Source organism: Calypte anna, chromosome 1 (assembly GCF_003957555.1).
Source record: "Calypte anna isolate BGI_N300 chromosome 1, bCalAnn1_v1.p, whole genome shotgun sequence".
Classification (NCBI taxonomy): Eukaryota; Metazoa; Chordata; class Aves; order Apodiformes; family Trochilidae; genus Calypte; species Calypte anna.
The window spans coordinates 85,732,934-85,749,829 of NC_044244.1; the positions used below are offsets into that span (position 1 = coordinate 85,732,934).

At 44.2% G+C, this 16,896-nt stretch overlaps 1 protein-coding gene across 2 annotated transcripts; it reads left to right on the forward strand.

The window, feature by feature from the left end:
- The first annotated feature begins 6,052 nt into the window (after nucleotides 1-6,052).
- LOC103525570 (C-type lectin domain family 2 member L-like) lies at nucleotides 6,053-11,166 on the forward strand. Of its 2 annotated transcripts, none has more exons than XM_030459083.1 (5): nucleotides 6,053-6,173; nucleotides 7,112-7,192; nucleotides 7,864-8,048; nucleotides 9,153-9,253; nucleotides 10,903-11,166. In XM_030459083.1, the coding sequence occupies exons 1-5, from the start codon at nucleotides 6,110-6,112 to the stop codon at nucleotides 11,039-11,041; spliced, it is 570 nt and encodes a 189-aa protein (XP_030314943.1). In that variant the 5' UTR covers nucleotides 6,053-6,109; the 3' UTR covers nucleotides 11,042-11,166. The 2 variants fall into 2 exon arrangements, with proteins under 2 accessions (XP_030314943.1, XP_030314950.1); XM_030459090.1 differs by lacking the exon at nucleotides 6,053-6,173 and adding an exon at nucleotides 6,219-6,473.
- Nucleotides 11,167-16,896: the final 5,730 nt, after the last annotated feature.

Here is a 16,896-nt window from a genome sequence, read left to right on the forward strand (position 1 = left end):
CATCTCTCACACCTTCAAGAGCCTGACCAGCCTAAACCTGGGCAGGGAATCAGCATTTCCTCTTGGCTTCTTCCTCCTTCCCTTCACGGTTCTGGGGCCCTGCAAGAAAGGCAGACAAGAGTGTAAAAAAGAACACAAACATCAGTTCCGGAATCCCACCCTGTCCATTTTCCCCAAGAAGTAGTGTTGGCCTCCTCTCTCCCTTTGGAAAAAACCAACTTCTGCATAGAGACAAAATGGAAGAGTTCCTGAACTCTCAAATAGTTCTTGAGTTTGTCAGCTCATGGAAAAATACATCCCAAATTTTGAATTCACAGCCAGGTGGCACTCCTGAACTAAGGCTACCAAAAAATGCTCTTCCTGGTTTTCCTGAAACTCTCATTTCCTTCATCATGAGTACTGCTATGTATCCACACTCATGTCCATTCCCCAAGTGACTTACATGTAGGGGGAAGAGAGCCACAGCTCCGCCAGCTGAGTTGTAAAAACTCATGATTCCAGAATCTAACAATTCATCATAGGGGTACTGCTGGAATTAATCCACAGCCAATTAATCTATAGCCCATGACAATCAAGATTTTACAAGAATGAATGAATGACTGCCACCAAATGCCAGCTCACCTTGGGTCCATACTCTCGTTGGACCTGGAAGTCTTCCGCTGGTACAATTTGTCTGTCACTTTCCTGAGAATCCAGGCCTGAGATGGGTTCCCAGTTTAGCAAAAAAGTGTAAATTTAGAGAACTCTACCATAACCTCCATCAGAGGGAGCATTTGGACACCCAATTGCTCACATTAACCAGGGACAACTTCAAAAAGGTTGCTCGGAGCACTTTCCAAATGTCTCCAGGCATGGATATTCTACAGCTCTGTGCCATTCAGCTGGAAGGCAGGGGGGTTCTGCAGAGGGACCTGGAAAGACTGGAGAGTTGGGCCAATTCCAATGGGATGAGGTTCACACAAGGGAGAGAGCAGTCAGGCATTGGAATGGGCTGCCCAGGGAGGTGGTGGATTCTCCAGCCCTGGAGGTTTTTAAGAAGAGACTGAATGTGGCACTCAGTGCCATGGTCTGCTAATCACAGTGGTAGGGGATCAAGGGCGGAACTTGATGACCTCAGAGGGCCTTTCTAACCCTTCTATGGGTTGGGATTCTTCTATGATTCTAAGAAGAGTGTCTTGATAGCAGCTCTACTGCTGTGAAATCCTCCTTGAATCAAGCCAAGTTAATCTAAAAATGCAAATATAATTATTCACAACACGCCTCGTCGGAATGTCAAACATCATTATCGAGGAGTTCATTGAAGAAATAAAGAAAAAGCACAGATGCATCAAACCACAGCAGACTAACTTGTAACTTTGCATCTCACACTGGTTTACACTAAGAGTACATGAAAGTAAGTCCTGAGTGACAGGAATGCTTTAAACCTCTTTCAGCTGCTTTGCTGGGTTTTGGCGGGCAAGTATTTCAGCTCTTCCATCCACAAAGCAAACTCCAGCAGCACAAATCATCTGGATGGATCGAAGGTCACTGTGCAATCCACAGGCAGGCAGGCGCTAATCCTCAACATGGGAAACGCCAGGCAGAGGTGCAGCGCTAGACAGGGGAATGCTGCCCCAGTCTGGTTCTGACACTGCCTCCCACATCCTGTGAATATGGAACAACTTTGGGCTCCAGTACTTGACCTCGCAAAGTATTCCATGTCCGACAGCCTCCAAGGAAATCTTCTTATAATCCTGACACTTCTTGCAGCACGAAAAAAAGAAACCACCACCGACAAAAAGGAAACAAAATCCCAGGCAGGAGACAATTAGCTTTTTCGTGCTTTTTGTTGTTTTTTTTTCCCACAGGGCTCCCAGGCAGGGACGGCAGGATGGGTGCACAGAAGCTCCCAGGTCGCTCATGCTGGAGTGGCCTCATTCCTTGCCAAGCTGCTTCCCCACACTTGGAAAAAGCAAACACAGGCTCGGGCTGGACACCTGGATGGATACACCTGGCAGGAAAAGAGCGCCAAAGAGCTCCCAAACAGCCTTCCTACCGCGCATTGCAGCGGGAGCCCGAGGGAGGGAACCCTCCACCGGCCCTGTCGCTCCACACCCTTTCGCAGCCAAACCCCTCGCCATTCGCCCACCGCCCCTGCCCCTCGCCTCGCCTCACTCGGGCTGGGCCGGGCGCCTCTGACCCCACTGGTGACACTACCTCCCGCTCGGCTCCCTCCTGCTCCGCCCCGCCCCGCTCCGCCCGACGCCCCTCGCTTCACGCCTCACGCCGATCGCCACCGCCCCCAGCGGCCCAACCCCTCCCCGGCTCCCGGCACCTCTGGGAGCGTCGTTCGCTGTCCAGAGTCGCTGGGACCCGCCCCGGCCCGGGCCGGCAGTGCTCGGCTCCGGGCTGAGGCGGGCACCCGCTGGCGGGGTCCGTCAGCCGTTGGCGGTGCCGTTGCCCCGGCCAGCCTTTTCTCAGGCGCTCGGTGGTGCTTGCGGGGTGCCCGTTGCCCAGGCTGGGGCTGCGGGGACCTGGCTCGTCCTGGTGTAGTCTACGGCAGGCCCGCTGGCTCATGCTCTTGGTACCCAGGCGCCTTCCTGCCCCGGTATGCAACGTGCGCACCCGGGGCGGGTTGAGCCTGTCTGGGCGCCAGGTGCCCGCCAAAGCCGCTCCATCACTTCCCTCCTCAGCTGGACAGGGCAGAGGAGACGCAACGAGAGGCTCCTGGGTCCAGGGGAGGGCAGGGGGAGATCGCTCGCCCGCTGCCCTCATGAGCAAAACGGCGAGGCGATGCTCGGGGAAGTTAATGTCATTGATGACCGGCCGAACCCCAGTAGGGGAAAAGAAAAAGACAACCTAAATCTTAAAAGACCTCCCCCAAGCCCTCCCTTCTTCCAGGGCTCAGGTTCACTGCTGATGTTCCTTTACCTTCTCCCACCGAGTGCCACAGGGGGCGGGCAGTGGGTGCTGTGCTCAGCTCGTCACACGGCATCTCTGACCTTCCTTCCTCATCATGCTCCTTCCCCTGCTCCAGCGTGTCCCTCCCACACACAGGCAGGCTGTAGTCCTTCAGGAACAGGCTGCTCCCTGCTTCCAGCAGGAAGCACAACCTTCTCTTTTACATTTGTTCATTTCAAACAAACCCGAAAGGAAAACCAAGTTACCAGAAAAGGGATCCAAGGAAGGATGACGGAGCTGCTTCTTCCAGTCCTCATATGAGAGAATTTTGAGAGAATACAAATAACTGGCAAGCTATGGGATTGCAGTCCCTCACAAACAGATCTATTTTAAGCAAGTTGTTTTAGTTTCTTTTTCATTCGACATCTGTTGAAACTTATCTTGTGACAGGAAGTCTCCTTTCTTTCTTCTGTAGATTTTCTATGCAGCCTTGAGGACTGTATCCCTCTGCACATTGATTCTCATCAATAAAAAGTGGCTAACAATAACTTTTCCCTGTCATGCTTATTTGTTGTTATTTTTTCTATTTTTTTGTTTTTTGTATCTTTATTTTTTTAATCCATCTTACTAGTGCTCATTGTTTTCATGTAGTTATAATGCTGTAGTGGTTTCTACGCCATGCTCCAGCCCTCCCTACTTATTTCTATCCTCCCTCAGCTTGTTTTCAGAGCCAAGACTGTCAGTTCTTGAAGATGGGGGCTATGACTTCTGATAGCAATGCACAAGTGCTATAAAAAAATAAATAACCATGATAGTGAATACTAGCCTCACCAAAAATACAAACACAGCTGGTAACATAGCTGGATTCCTTTCTTTTGTTCCTCTTATTCCAAAACTTTCCAAAATAATGCTTTGCAAGACTTCTGCAGCTGAATAACGATTTTTTTTTGGTGTAAAAGAAATTGGTGTCTGACATATGCAGTATTCTCATCCCACACTTCATAAAATGCTTAGTGCTTCTCAAATACAAACGTAACTTCTGCACCAAATACAATCTGCTAATACTTCTGTTAAACGCTTTCTAAAGGAGCCTAACTTTTTAAATGTTAAAACTACTATGAACACATGATGTCCCACAAGCTGCTCAGAATTATTTCTGCTACATTAATCCTTCATCTTTTAATTTTATTTTATTGTCTAAAACATGGGTATTTCCTGTATTAATTTTACTCATCTGTAGTTTCATGTTATACAAAAGAAATATTTGCAACTTAAAGGCAAGAAAATGCACTTATCTTTCGAGTCAAACAATTTCACTCTGAAACTGAAGGAACAATTCAATATCACCCTGAAAATATATCACTTCAAAAAGCACTGGGCACTAGAATATTTTAAAAATTGTAACTATTAAGAAAGAAATGTATTTTGCTCTGCTGAACACAGGACTAATGAAAAAATAACCCAGGGAGCAGCCCTCTCTCAGTAAAGTGTTAAAATGAGGTGGCAGGAACCTACTAAACCACAGGTCTTTAATGACAGCAGCAGGCTGCTTACTCTTTATTCTGGAGGTGTCTTAGTCAACCTGATGAGGGAAAGCAAAGGTCGAGCACCTCAGTTTAAGCATCTGGAGTTAATAACTGTAATAGTTCTGGAACATGAGATGATTCACAACTGAATATATTACAGGTTCTCAGAGGTTTTTGTCAGCCTGGAGAATGGCCTGCAGCTGTCAGAAGTATGTTCTGCAGTACTGGGTGAGTAAGAGTGAAAAGAGTACCCATGAATGCTATGCAGTTATAAGCCACAGTAACTTAATTTTTTACTTCAGTGACAGGCAGGCCTGAATGGAAAGAGAGCAAGCCACATCTTCCTAGTGAATAAATGCTGAATATTCTGTTCTTAGAATAAAAGTTATGCATACATTCGTATTCGACTATCTCCTTGTATCCAAAATCATCTCTATATGAAGAGAAGGCATTGAACTTCTCTGCTGCCTTGATTCCACACTCCACTCTCATTGTATGGACTCAGGTCTTGCAATACCTCTTGAACTGTGTACAGCTGCTCTAGTGCCTCCAAACTGCTCTCTGGAGCCACCACCTATTCCCTCTTCTACTCTCCCTCTCATGGCAATCTTCAGTTCTGTAAATTCCCTGAAGCCACAGACCCATTCATGCATATCTTTTGGATCCTTATTTACCCTTTTGCCTTTCTGTTTCTTCTCAAGTGTCATTCCAGGGATGCTGGCCTATCCATCTCTCCCAGTCCATTGCTTAAATAAGCATCTGAGGCAGACAAAGGCTAAAGTCAGCTGCGAGTCAATTTATATTTATTGAAGTATAAAGTTTACATGACCCTTTGTTACCTGTAAATGTAAACACCTGGAGATAATTTTCATCAACTGACTACTGCTCAAAATTCTTGACAATCATAGTAATTGGAGAATGCAATGAAAGCATAAAGTGTAACCCCCTACTCTCATAGTTTTCTATTTATGATTTTCTCCTGAGGTACAGCTGGATCTCTGCTTTATATAAAACATCAGTGAATTCCTCCTCAGCCTCAAATGCAGCCCTCATGCTGGCTTCAAGAGATTTGTTCCTCTGGCTATCTAAACACGTAACACAGCCAAGATCTTTTGCAAGTTAACCCAGTTGTTGTGCAAAACATTTCGGATGAAATGTCTGCACTGTGGTCAAACCCTCCTTGCACGTATTTCCTTGTCTTATAAGCAATGCTACAGCTTCTGCTACACCTTCATGCCCTCAGCTGGCAAATTAGAGCCATCAGGCTTTATGCTTTCCCGGGTTGAGGCAAATCACTGTCCGAGTTTTCCAAAGACTTTTAAGCATTCAGCGTTCAAACAAAAAGGCAGCAGGATTCCACGTCTCTATAATTCTATGAGCCTTCCGCTTTTACGTTTCCCAAGCCCCGAAAACAGCTGCTGGCAGAGAACCACAGAGAAGCCTGGTGGCAGCCAAGTTCTCCGAGTTTCCCACCTCCTTTTCCTATCACAAAGCGGTACTCTTCGGCACCCACCTCACGCCCCTTCCCCGGCCATCCAGGGACCCCGGCCCTTCCCCGCGCCCCGCCGCTGCCAGCACCGGGGGAACCGTAATTCCGGCCTCTGGGCCACCCTCTTTCCCCACCCTCCGGGCTTCCCCTACCCCCCCCTCCGTGGCCGGGAGCTGTTGTTCCGTCTACGCCATTTTCCAGCTGGTTCGCATTCATGAGGCGCCGAGGGGGCAGCGATGGCAGCGGCTTCCCGGAGTGGGAGACGGGGACCCCCAAAGGTGAACGGGCAAAGGGAACGGGATTGGGAGAGCGGGGGGTGGGGGAGCTATGGGGGGCTGGGTGCGACGGCTGCTGCAGTGAGACCTCGGGAGCCTCCGAACCGCTGGAAAACCCCCCCTAGCCAAGGCACGCCTCTGGATGCCCGCCGGTGCCAAGGGGATGGACCGCTAGAGATGCCGCCGTCGAAGGGCGTCGGCCACCCAAGGCCAACGCCTTGCTGCGAGACCCACCCAAGCAATGGATGGAGGTGCTGGGGACCAGGCCTGGGCCAGTGTCCGTGGTCCCCCGGTGCGTGGAGGGTAGGTAACCTCACCTGCGTGACGTGGCTCCTCGCAGAGGTAGGAGGTTGTCCGGGAGGACCGCTGCTGGCAGCAGCGTGACCGCCGGGGAGAGAGAACCCTCTCTCTGCAGCCCGTCAGGGCATGTCGACACCCGGTACTGCCTGGACAAGTGGGTCCTGCCCACCTCCGAACCGCCTGGGAGACAGAAAGGAGACTGTGCAAATCTGTCGCTGTGGGATATGGCTGGATGGTCCTCAGAAGTCTTGGATTTAGGAGCTGATATATTACTCTTATGCATACCATGTTCACACATCATGTCAACCTCAAATTTACTGTTCACCTTCATTTGTTCAATGTTCATTTCTTGCTTCTTAAATCCCTTTGAAATATTGAGAACTACTTCACTGTTAGGATAATGTAATTAAAATTCAGAATAATTTAGAGTTCTTGTTAGCTAGCTTTGGGATGATAAGCTAAATGTCACTTCCCGACTTCATCTCTGCTTCCAGCCTGCTTTCTACAGAGAGTGACTTTTTTTTTTTTTTTTTTTTTTTTTTTTTTTTTAATAGCTTCCTGGGTCCTGAAACCTGCTTCTCTAACAGCTGGTTGTGGGTTTGTTTGTGGTTCATTTAATTTTTTTACATTTCTTTTTTCAGGTGTGTTCTCAAGTATCCGGTTATGGCAAGGTATTGCTGGAGTCCTTGCTGCTATCATTTTGATTTTGTGTATTCTGTTGGGTAAGTATTTAAATGTTTGAAAAGAAAATATCACTAGCCCTAGAAATTACCAAAGTTAAATTTAGAAGGTTAGAAATTCCTCAAAACCTCAAAAGATTTATTCAGAACTTGCTTTATTGCAAAGTTAAATAGTTGTCTTATGACATACTGTTTAGAATTCTGGTAGAGTGGTGGAGAAATGTCTCCAATAGTTGCAGTGGTATTGGAGAATGCTCAGTTGATTTAGGGTACTTCCTGGTGTTCAGGTTTGTAACCTCACTGCCTTAGTTCAAGAAAACAACAAATAGAACTTTTTTTCTTTGCAAGCAACCTGTAGTCCTTCAAAAATTGACACAACAGTAAACAAAGCTATTAATTCAGCTTCAAGGAAGGAATACTTGCAAAAATTATAGTTATCAGAAATTTAAGTCATAGAACAGTCCTTGGAGGATATGTTACTGTCCCTTTCTTAGTTACTTCTGCCAGCTTCCCCTGATCATCACTTTAAAGATATGTGAGAAACCATAAGGGTGCAGGGTATAATTAGTTTTCAATCTATGATTTTAGGTAATGCAGTCAGAAAGCAAACTAAATAGCTCTATAATAATAATAAATAAGAATAAATAATAGCTCCATAAACCAACCTTTTCCAGTTGGAAGAGATAGGTATATTGTTTTCTGTCTTATTGCAGTAAACCGTTCTTCAGGCAAAGATTTTCCTGTCTGTCCTTCCCTGGAACTCTGTCCTTCAGGTTGGCTGTATTTACAGAGGAAATGCTACTACCTTTCAGACTCTGAAGCCAACTGGAATTACAGTCACAGCCTGTGTTCTCTGCACAATGCTTCTCTCCTAGTGATTGAAAATCACCAGGAACTGGTAAGGGAATAAAAAGGCTGTCCAGGTTTCACCCCATCTCACTTGTATGGAGCTGCACAATGAACCAGTGTGTCCTTCCAGCCTCTTGAACTGAACAATTTGAAAGCTGGTTCAAAGATTGTGATGTGTCCCAGCTCATAGAAAACTGTGTACCTCCTCTCCCTGCAAACAGCAAGATCAGTTTTAGCAGTTGCCTGAGGCTTATCTGAGGTAAATGAGGTGCTGGTCACAGCTATATATACACTCACATTGAAGGATTACCCCATTGAAGTGCACTGTTGAGCCTCATTTATCTTTAGTTGGACAACTGCTGTCTCTTACCAAGATAGGTTAATGACAAACAGGTTGGTAGATAGCTAGTCTTGACCTTTGAAGTTAGGAGATGAGTTATCCTAATCATAGCTTTGAACATCTTTTCTGTATTATACCACAGTGTTAGGAAAGATCCCACCTAGCACAGACTTAGGAAAATCTGTTCTTCCGTATCTGTTACAGACCTTGGTATCATTTGCTGCAGTATTGTAGAGCAGCCTTTTTCTGTGTCTGTGGACCTTATCACAGACACCAGTATAATAGGCATACTGGGGCAGATAGTAATCCTGTTGCTCACACTGTGCCAAGCATCTTCCTTTGCTAATCTCACAAATATGTTCCACAAATCCTTGCTGGCTGATAATAAAAAATCAGTATGATGAAGACACATCAGCGATGGATGTCATAAGCTGCAAAGGTGTTAATAATTCTTTGAAAACTTTTGTGAAGAGACAGTGAAATGACGTGTTTGCAGTTCCATAGCAGTTCATAATACTCAGTAATATACCTGTGCTCTCATAGTTGGCATTTCTATCACTAGAATATCTGAGTGCTGCAGGAATCCTGTCTCAAAATTAATTTGATTTCAGATTGAGTTGTAAGTCCTCTTTTGGTTACATGGATCACACAAGATCCAGATCCTGTAATACTCTGTAGATTTAATATTCAGTATTATTTCTTCTGGGAGAAAGGCAAGAGTGTTGTTATGCTTTCTAGTCCTGGATCAAAGACTGTCTTTTGCTATCTGGACTGAAGATGCAAAACTTCTCTCATATGGATTTGTTCCTACAGAGTTTTATGATGAAGATAACAAAGCAAGACCTGTGGATTGGACTCTATAAAAGAAATGAAGAGTTCTTTTGGGTAAATGGGAAACAATTAGACAATAATCTGTAAGTCAACCTTGAGGAGTATTCCTGATGATATTACATTGTAGGAAAGTAAGAGATGATATCTAATAGAGATATAGACAGTGACTTGAAAGAAATACCTGTAATAATGTTGAAGGGGTGGCTATGGAAGGAGCCTGGAATACAATAAAGATTTTACATAGCATTTTTAGAACTGTGATGAATGAACATTGCGAGATAAATTTGTAATGCCAGATTCAGAAGCAGCATGTCACAGGAGCTCATGGTAACAGACACTATAGAAAAGTGTAAGTTAAAAAAATGAGACTAAGATACCAAAGTAAGGCAGGAAGGAGGAGGGAATCAAAGATTACAATAATTCGAATTCTTTGTTACAGAATATATTTTTCAAAAGGACTAACCTGCACGCACCCTGTGTGATACATATAGCAAAGATATTTGTGAGGCTTCTAAGAGATGTTTTCATACTTCTTATGGTACGTACCTACAAAAAACACTGCTTGAGGGGAAAGGTCAAGTGGTGAATTTAAGTTGCGTGAGTTACTCTGTGGTAACAGCCCTGAATTCTGTCTCACCAGTGTCAGTATTGGGGCAATTTGTTCCTCCCACCAGCAATTGTTCCATCTTCTCAGAGACTGGTGCTGGCACTTGCCAGCAGGAGTTGGTAGAATTACCAGTGGCAGTAGTAAGCACTGAGATTTCACAAGTCACAAATACTAAAGTATTTAATTTTTCCACTTCTTAAGTTTGTGACATAACTGCTGATGTGTGACTATATTCAGTTCATCCCTAAGATATGAGGGCTTGATCTGATAAAAGTTTAATGTGTGTTTAATGTGAGATGTGAACAGTGTATGGGCATCTCAAGCTGAAGATTGCAGTCCTCCCCACTCTTCCTTATCACCTGTCTGTGATACAAATGTCCACTGATGCTTTCATTTTCAGTGTTGAAGTTCTTGGCATTCTTAGATTTTTATCTTTATGTGCCTCAAGCTGCCCCTCTTTAGATGAGCAAAGACCTTGCTGTGTAAGTGGAAACTGATATTTGACTCATGTTAACACTGGTGGGGATTTTTCCCATCTTTTGAGACCGTACTGGTTTGGTTAATATTTACAGAACACTTTAACACCTTGTTTGAAAACTTGGTAGGTGAAGGAGACCCTTACCACTTTCATAGGGCACTTCCAGTGTGGAAATTAAGTTTTGTTTTCTGTTTTTCACCATGCCCTTAGTGCCATGTTCAGTTCCGAGGAAGAAGGAAATGAGAAAGGCATTTGTTTCACAGATTCTGCTGGAAATTTTAGCTGTAAAGAAGCACTTGGGAGTCAAAGGTGGAGCCAGTTTTGGTAACTCAACATGCTTGAGAAGTGCAACATGAATTCCAGTTGCCACTCTAAGGGTGTATTATCATGAAGCAACTACTAGACAAGATGCAGGAGTACTGTATGTCCTAGATTTTGTATTTTGGGGGCCAGGTGGCATTAAGAAAAGACAGTCTTTGTGATGCTCTCTTCAGAGCACAAGCTATCATCATCCTGTAATGCCTTGATGGTAGCATATCAGGCACCACTGGGCAATGACAACCTGTGATCCCTTTAGTTCCCTTCACTCTGTTGCTTAATTTGGTTGTTGGTGTCCAAGTAATCATGTCTCTCATTATTCCTTACAGGACTGAAGTAAAAGGCTCTGGAAACTGTGCCTACCTTAACTCAAAAGGAGTCTCAGCCTCTGGATGTTATTTAACTAGGAGGTGGGTCTGTAGCTTGGACGTAATAAAGGTGGAGGAAGCCACCAATCCTGGCACTTAGCACTCCAATGCGATGTCTACACAGGCTATGTCTATAGTCTGGGACTTGAGAATACATCTCAGCTCCTGCGTGGAGGTGAATGATTTTTCTGATAGAATCAGAATTGGCTGGGTTGGAAGGGACCTCAGAGATCATCGAGTCCAACCCTTGAACCACTGTTGCGGTTGCTAGACCATGGCACTGAGTGCCACATCCAGTCTCTTTTTAAGTATCTCCAGGGACGGAGAATCCACTACTTCCCTGGGCAGCCCATTCCAATGCTTGATCACCCTCTCGGTAAAGAAATTCTTTCTAATATCTAACCTAAACTTCCCCTGGCACAACTTAAGACCATGCCCTCTTGTCTTGTTGAAAGTCGTCTGGGAAAAGAGACCAACCCCTACCTGGCTACACCCTCCTTTCAGGGAGCTGTAGAGAGCGATGAGGTCTTCCCTGAGCCGCCTCTTCTTTAGGCTGAACAACCCCAGCTCTCTCAGCCTCTCCTCATAGGGTCTGTGCTCGAGTCCTTTCACCAGCCTGGTTGCCCTCCTTTGGACCTGCTCCAGGACCTCGATATCTTTCCTGAACTGGGGGGCCCAGAACTGGACACTGTAGAGAAATAAGATAAATCAGGTGCCTCGAGTTGCCAAAGAGTGGGTGTGAGTCCACCTGTGCCTGATTAGGACAGGCCCCTATTGGGCAGGAGCAAGACCAGGGGGCCAATAAAGGTAGGACACACACCCACAGAAGGCACCTCAGCTCACTCTGGGGCGAGGCATGGAGAGGCCAGCAGCTCATCGAGCCTCTGGAGCAAGAAAGGCTCTTCCTGCTACACTTCTACCCTGGAAGCGCTGTGTGGTGGCTGGAGTCCTGGAAGAGACCAGCAGCTCGTCGAGCCTCAGGAGCAAGAATGGCTCCTCCCGCTACATTTGGTGGAGAATGCGGGCAACATAAAGAAGCGGCAGTGTGAGAAGCTGGCAACAGGAACATTATCCCTGATTTGAAAAAATGCCTGGGCTAACACTCTCCCTGAAAGGTATGACCAGCAAGCTCTTTGGTTTGGAAACCCCTGAACAGAGGGAAGCCAAGATAAGGATTCTCTCTTTGGAAACCCCTGAGTGGAGGGAAGCTAGGAGGATGGAATCTCATGGTATGGAATCCCACGGAGGAAAAAGAAAAAAAAAATATAAAAAAGTAAATAAAAGTAAAAGTATGGAATCCCACGGAGGAACCAGAAACCCATGAGGAACCAGAAATCTCTTTGGAAACCCCTGAGCAAAGGAAAGCCAAGAGAAGGATTCTCTCTTTGGAAGCCCCTGAGCAGAGGGAAACCAAGAGAAGAGCAGAAACAGGAGGGAGAAGAACAAAAGGTAGAGACTTTGTGAAAAAGTGCCTGGGCTGACATTTGGTTGCCTAAGCTAGGGTTAAAATCCTGTAAGTTATAAGTGTATTTTTGTAAAAAATCCTGTATGTATGTGTAAAAGTCCTGTACTTGGGGCCCCCTCGATGCTCTTAGCTGAGTGTCCTGTGGGGCCCGAAGAAAAATCCTGTATGTCTGTATTCTGTGCGCCCCCTCGATGCTCTTAGCTGAGTGTCCCGTGGGGCCCGAAGAAAAAATATGTATTTTTGTGTAAAAAATCCTGTGTGTCAGTAGAAAAAAAAATGTGTATGTTTAAAAATCCTGTATGTTTGTTAAAATGTCTGTAAGCTAGGGCAAACCGGGAAAGCTTTAAGAAAAAAAAAAAAAAAGGGGGGGGAAATGTAGAGAAATAAGATAAATCAGGTGCCTTGAGTTGCCAAAGAGTGGGTGTGAGTCCACTTGTGCCTGATTAGGACAGGCCCCTATTGGGCATGAGCAAGACCAGGGGGCCAATAAAGGTGGGACACACACCCACAGAAGGCACCTCAGCTCACTCTGGTGTGAGGCATGGAGAGGCCAGCAGCTCGTCGAGCCTCTGGAGCAAGAAAGGCTCTTCCCGCTACACTTCTACCCTGGAAGCGCTGTGTGGTGGCTGGAGTCCTGGAAGAGACCAGCAGCTCGTCGAGCCTCAGGAGCAAGAATGGCTCCTCCTGCTACAGGACACAGTACTCGAGGTGTGGCCTCACCAGGGCTGAGTACAGGGGCCAATTTGTGACCGTTTGTTTTTTTGTTGTTTCCTCATGTCCTGTGCTTGTTGGAGTGTGAGGCTGCCGAAGGAAGTCATGGGTTACTGGATGGTTGATCAGCATTTTCTTCAGTGTGCACATCGTTTTCAGTGTCAACATCTGGTGGCTGCTATTGAATTGGGGTGAGTCTGAGCAGAATTAGGGTGCAATCCTGCTGAACTCTGTCCACTCCAATCTATCATGTACCTCGAGGATTAAAAGTGACTTTTGACCCAGAGGAAGCAAAGAATCTTATTTCCTGGAAAAACTATTCCTATCAGGTTTCCAGAGAAGGAAGAATGGAAAATTTGTACGTATAGCAGGGCAAAATACTTTCCTGCCAGGAATAAAGTCTGGAAAAGTGGTGTTCTTGTGATGGGGTACTGCATAGAGACATTTAAAAGACATTAAGCTGTGGCTCTTAGGGACATGGTTTAGTGGTGGATTTGGCACTACCTGGTTTACGGTTGGACTACATGATCTTAAGGGACTTTTCCAGCTTAAATAATTCTGTGATTCTATAGAGGACTTGGACTCCGGAGGACTTTTTGAAGGAGCAAGTGGAGATATTTTTGAAGTAGCCTCTAGAGGGCACTGTAGGCTCAGGGAAGAGAATGTACTCTTATTTTTTTTATTAATGTAGAATTGCACCATTTTTGACAGGTTATTTGGACTGTTGTAGTTTTTTTTTTTTTTCCTTTTTGTAATTATTTTTTTCTATTATTTGATCTTTGTACTTATTTGCCTTCTTAATTCAAATTCAATTGCTGTGAATTTTTGCTCTATGTCATGTTTATGCCTTCATTATTTTCTGTGACATGGGACTTTACTGTAAGAGGACCATGCAGTGTGGAATTGCACTTTTAAAAAAAGTATTCTTCTTGTATTCTTTATAGGCAAGATATCAGAATGCTACAGTATGAATAGCCTAATAACATATGTGCTAATTTATACGTAACTAGTTGGGCTAGAGTTAGCCTGCAGTGTTTTTGTTTTAAAATTAACTAACTCTGAATGATATGGTATGTGCAGTAGTCCTGAAAAGATATTTAATAAATATCCTTACAGACACTCTGAATTCCAGTGTTTTGTGTTTAAATATTGTGTCGTTAATATTTATTTTTTATTTTTTCAGCTCAGACTCCATTTGGGGAGACTGTGTCAAACTTTTAACTTTCAGTATTTAACTGAAATGAAGAAATGCACGTAGTACATAGAAACACAAAGAGTGCAGTTACTTTGGAGGGAAACATGGAATTTTCCACAGTTGCTCTTGCAAAAATTGCTGACTATTTGCAATAGGGACATACTAGAGGTACATTTCCCAGATTCTGTAGAAATTGTAAGGAATAAGGAATATTAATGTCTCGTGTCCTAAGCCTTTCTAAATGAGCTGATTTATCTGTATGTCTCCTTCAACTACAAAATACCACCACTGTTACTTCCACCAGTGTCATCTATGGATAGAGTCCACAAACATGAACCTCTGGTCCTTCAGGAGTTTTGTAAGCTGACTCTTAACATGTGCAATTAGCATTTTCTTTTGTATCCAAAGCCTGTGATGTTAAGTAATGAAGGGTCAGGTTGCAAGTTCTTTAGTCTGAGTGGGGCTTAATGAAGTCCTTAGTTTAGATGACCATAGTTTTACTTTTCTTGTTTGTTTGTTTATTTTGTTTCTTTTAAATTGGTGGAATCGGTCATGATTTATGGACTGCTTAAAATATAGGTTAAAGCTTCAGTAGGGCCCTGCAAAAATATGTTTAATTACATTAGTGATAGCGAGAATGCTCAAATACAGGATGTTTCATGAATACTGTTAAAACCTAAATACCCCAACCAATTTGAGAGGAGCCAGCTAAGGAGTTTTATTTTTTTCTTGTTAAATTCAGCTCAGCTTGAGAAACATCTGCCATAAAAACAACAAATCAGAAGCCAGCTCCAGTACAAGGAGAAGGATATATTTTAAATACTCTGAAGTTACATTTGCTCAATAGGGAATATATATATAAAAATATACATATAATAGGTAGATATATCTATAATACCTGTCTTATCTATCTTGCTCACTTTAGACTCTTTTCTTGCCTTTGCTTCACTGTCAAAAAAACACAAACCAATCCCCTCCCCAACACATATACTGCAGTGACTTTGGGGGATTGTTTGTTTTGTTTAACATGAGAATAACAGCTATCTTTGAAATGAGTCTTTAGCTGCTGATGCTGCCTCTTGTAGGGTAAATAAGTGTTGTTTTTCTCTTTTAAAAATAGTTCAGCTACACTGAATCTATAGCCCTGAAGTCCTTCAGATGAGACATCACACTGTGCCTCTGAAACACAGAGGATGCTTGGTGTCTCTTATTGCTGTGCCATTACAGCTCCCACTTACCTGCATCTCCTGCCTTCCTGGCATCTGTGTGTCCATACATAGGTGAGGTGTTACCCATCAGTGTCTGTGGATGGAGGTTTATCAGTCTGTTGATGCTGCTGATTTACTCATGAACATTTCTTTCCACAGCTGCAGTCACGGGTGTGCTAAAACTGTGGTACCTTACACCAAAAGCTGATGTGCAAGCACGACTCTTGGTTACTCATCACAAGTTGCAAGACATTAACCTCAACACCCCATAGGAGCTCTAGGCATCTAGTGCAGGTAGGAGACAACATACTTGAGAAATTGCAGCTGCCTTAAATCGTGTGTATCTTAGCAAAGATGAGCTAAAGGCCCTGCTTTTCAAAAGGCACCTTGGATTTGCTTCTCTCTCTTATTACTAGTAAGGACTTTAGTTGAAGTCTGTGCATTTTTTTGTTAAGAGTAGCAGCATGGATCTTAATGATAGGTTTTGGGTTTGTTTTGTTTTTTATCCAGACACAATTCCCTGACATGGCTAGTGTAAAAATACATAAAATTATGGTAGAGCACTGGGAACTTAGAATCCCACACTTGCCCTGAAAGGGGTTTTGAGCTGTAAATATTTGCAGAACTCTGAAACGAGGTAAGAATTCAGCGTCTTACTGTGGAAAACACAACAGAGTTGACTTCAGAGGCAGAAGAAAAGGTCATGCTTGTAATGGAATTGTGGTCATTTAAATGAAAATTTACTTGAGCAGCTGTGTTTGTAAGCATGGAGACGTGGTTTTTACACCTTTGCAAGACAGTGTTTGCCTCACAGTTTGAGAATACGAGACTAGAAACTGAAAATTTAGAAGGGGGACTAACTCTTGAGCTTTTTTGAATATTAGTTTTCGCATCAGAACTATATGATGACTTGATTCAAAGAAAAAGTTGGTTCAGTTACCAATTGAATTGTTCAGCCTGTCATGTAGATAGGACTCATTTGTCCCAGCCAGAAGATGGGACAGGACTGGAAGCTGAAAAAACCCACAAACTTCAGAAAACATGAGAATTTTGAAACCCAAGTAAAATTACTGAAACACACTCATCAGCCCCCACAGATGTAGGCATTTTTCCTCCACGTAACACAGTTTCTGTGTGCAGAGCTCATCCTCACCTGAGCACCTCTTCTGCCCTGCCTTCTCCTGAGAGGCAGCTGCTGCCAACATCTGTCCATGGGAACAATCAGCACCCCAACTTGCAGTCCTGCTGTGTTATCTTAACATTGAACACCTGACAAATTACAAGTTCCCTGTTTTCATCAGACAAAGTCGTAGGGAGAACAGAACAGCAGAAGTCAAATTTCTGTACAAGTCTCATGGAAGTACATCACACGTTGC

Bases quoted from the DNA above. Each gene is read 5' to 3' on its own strand.
- LOC103525570 (XM_030459083.1), top strand. From the start codon at position 6,110: ATGAGGCGCCGAGGGGGCAGCGATGGCAGCGGCTTCCCGGAGTGGGAG. The intron at 6,174-7,111 runs GTGAACGGGCAA...TTCTTTTTTCAG, and splicing joins GGAGACGGGGACCCCCAAAG to GTGTGTTCTCAAGTATCCGG. The intron at 9,254-10,902 runs GTAAGTCAACCT...TATTCCTTACAG, and splicing joins AAACAATTAGACAATAATCT to GACTGAAGTAAAAGGCTCTG.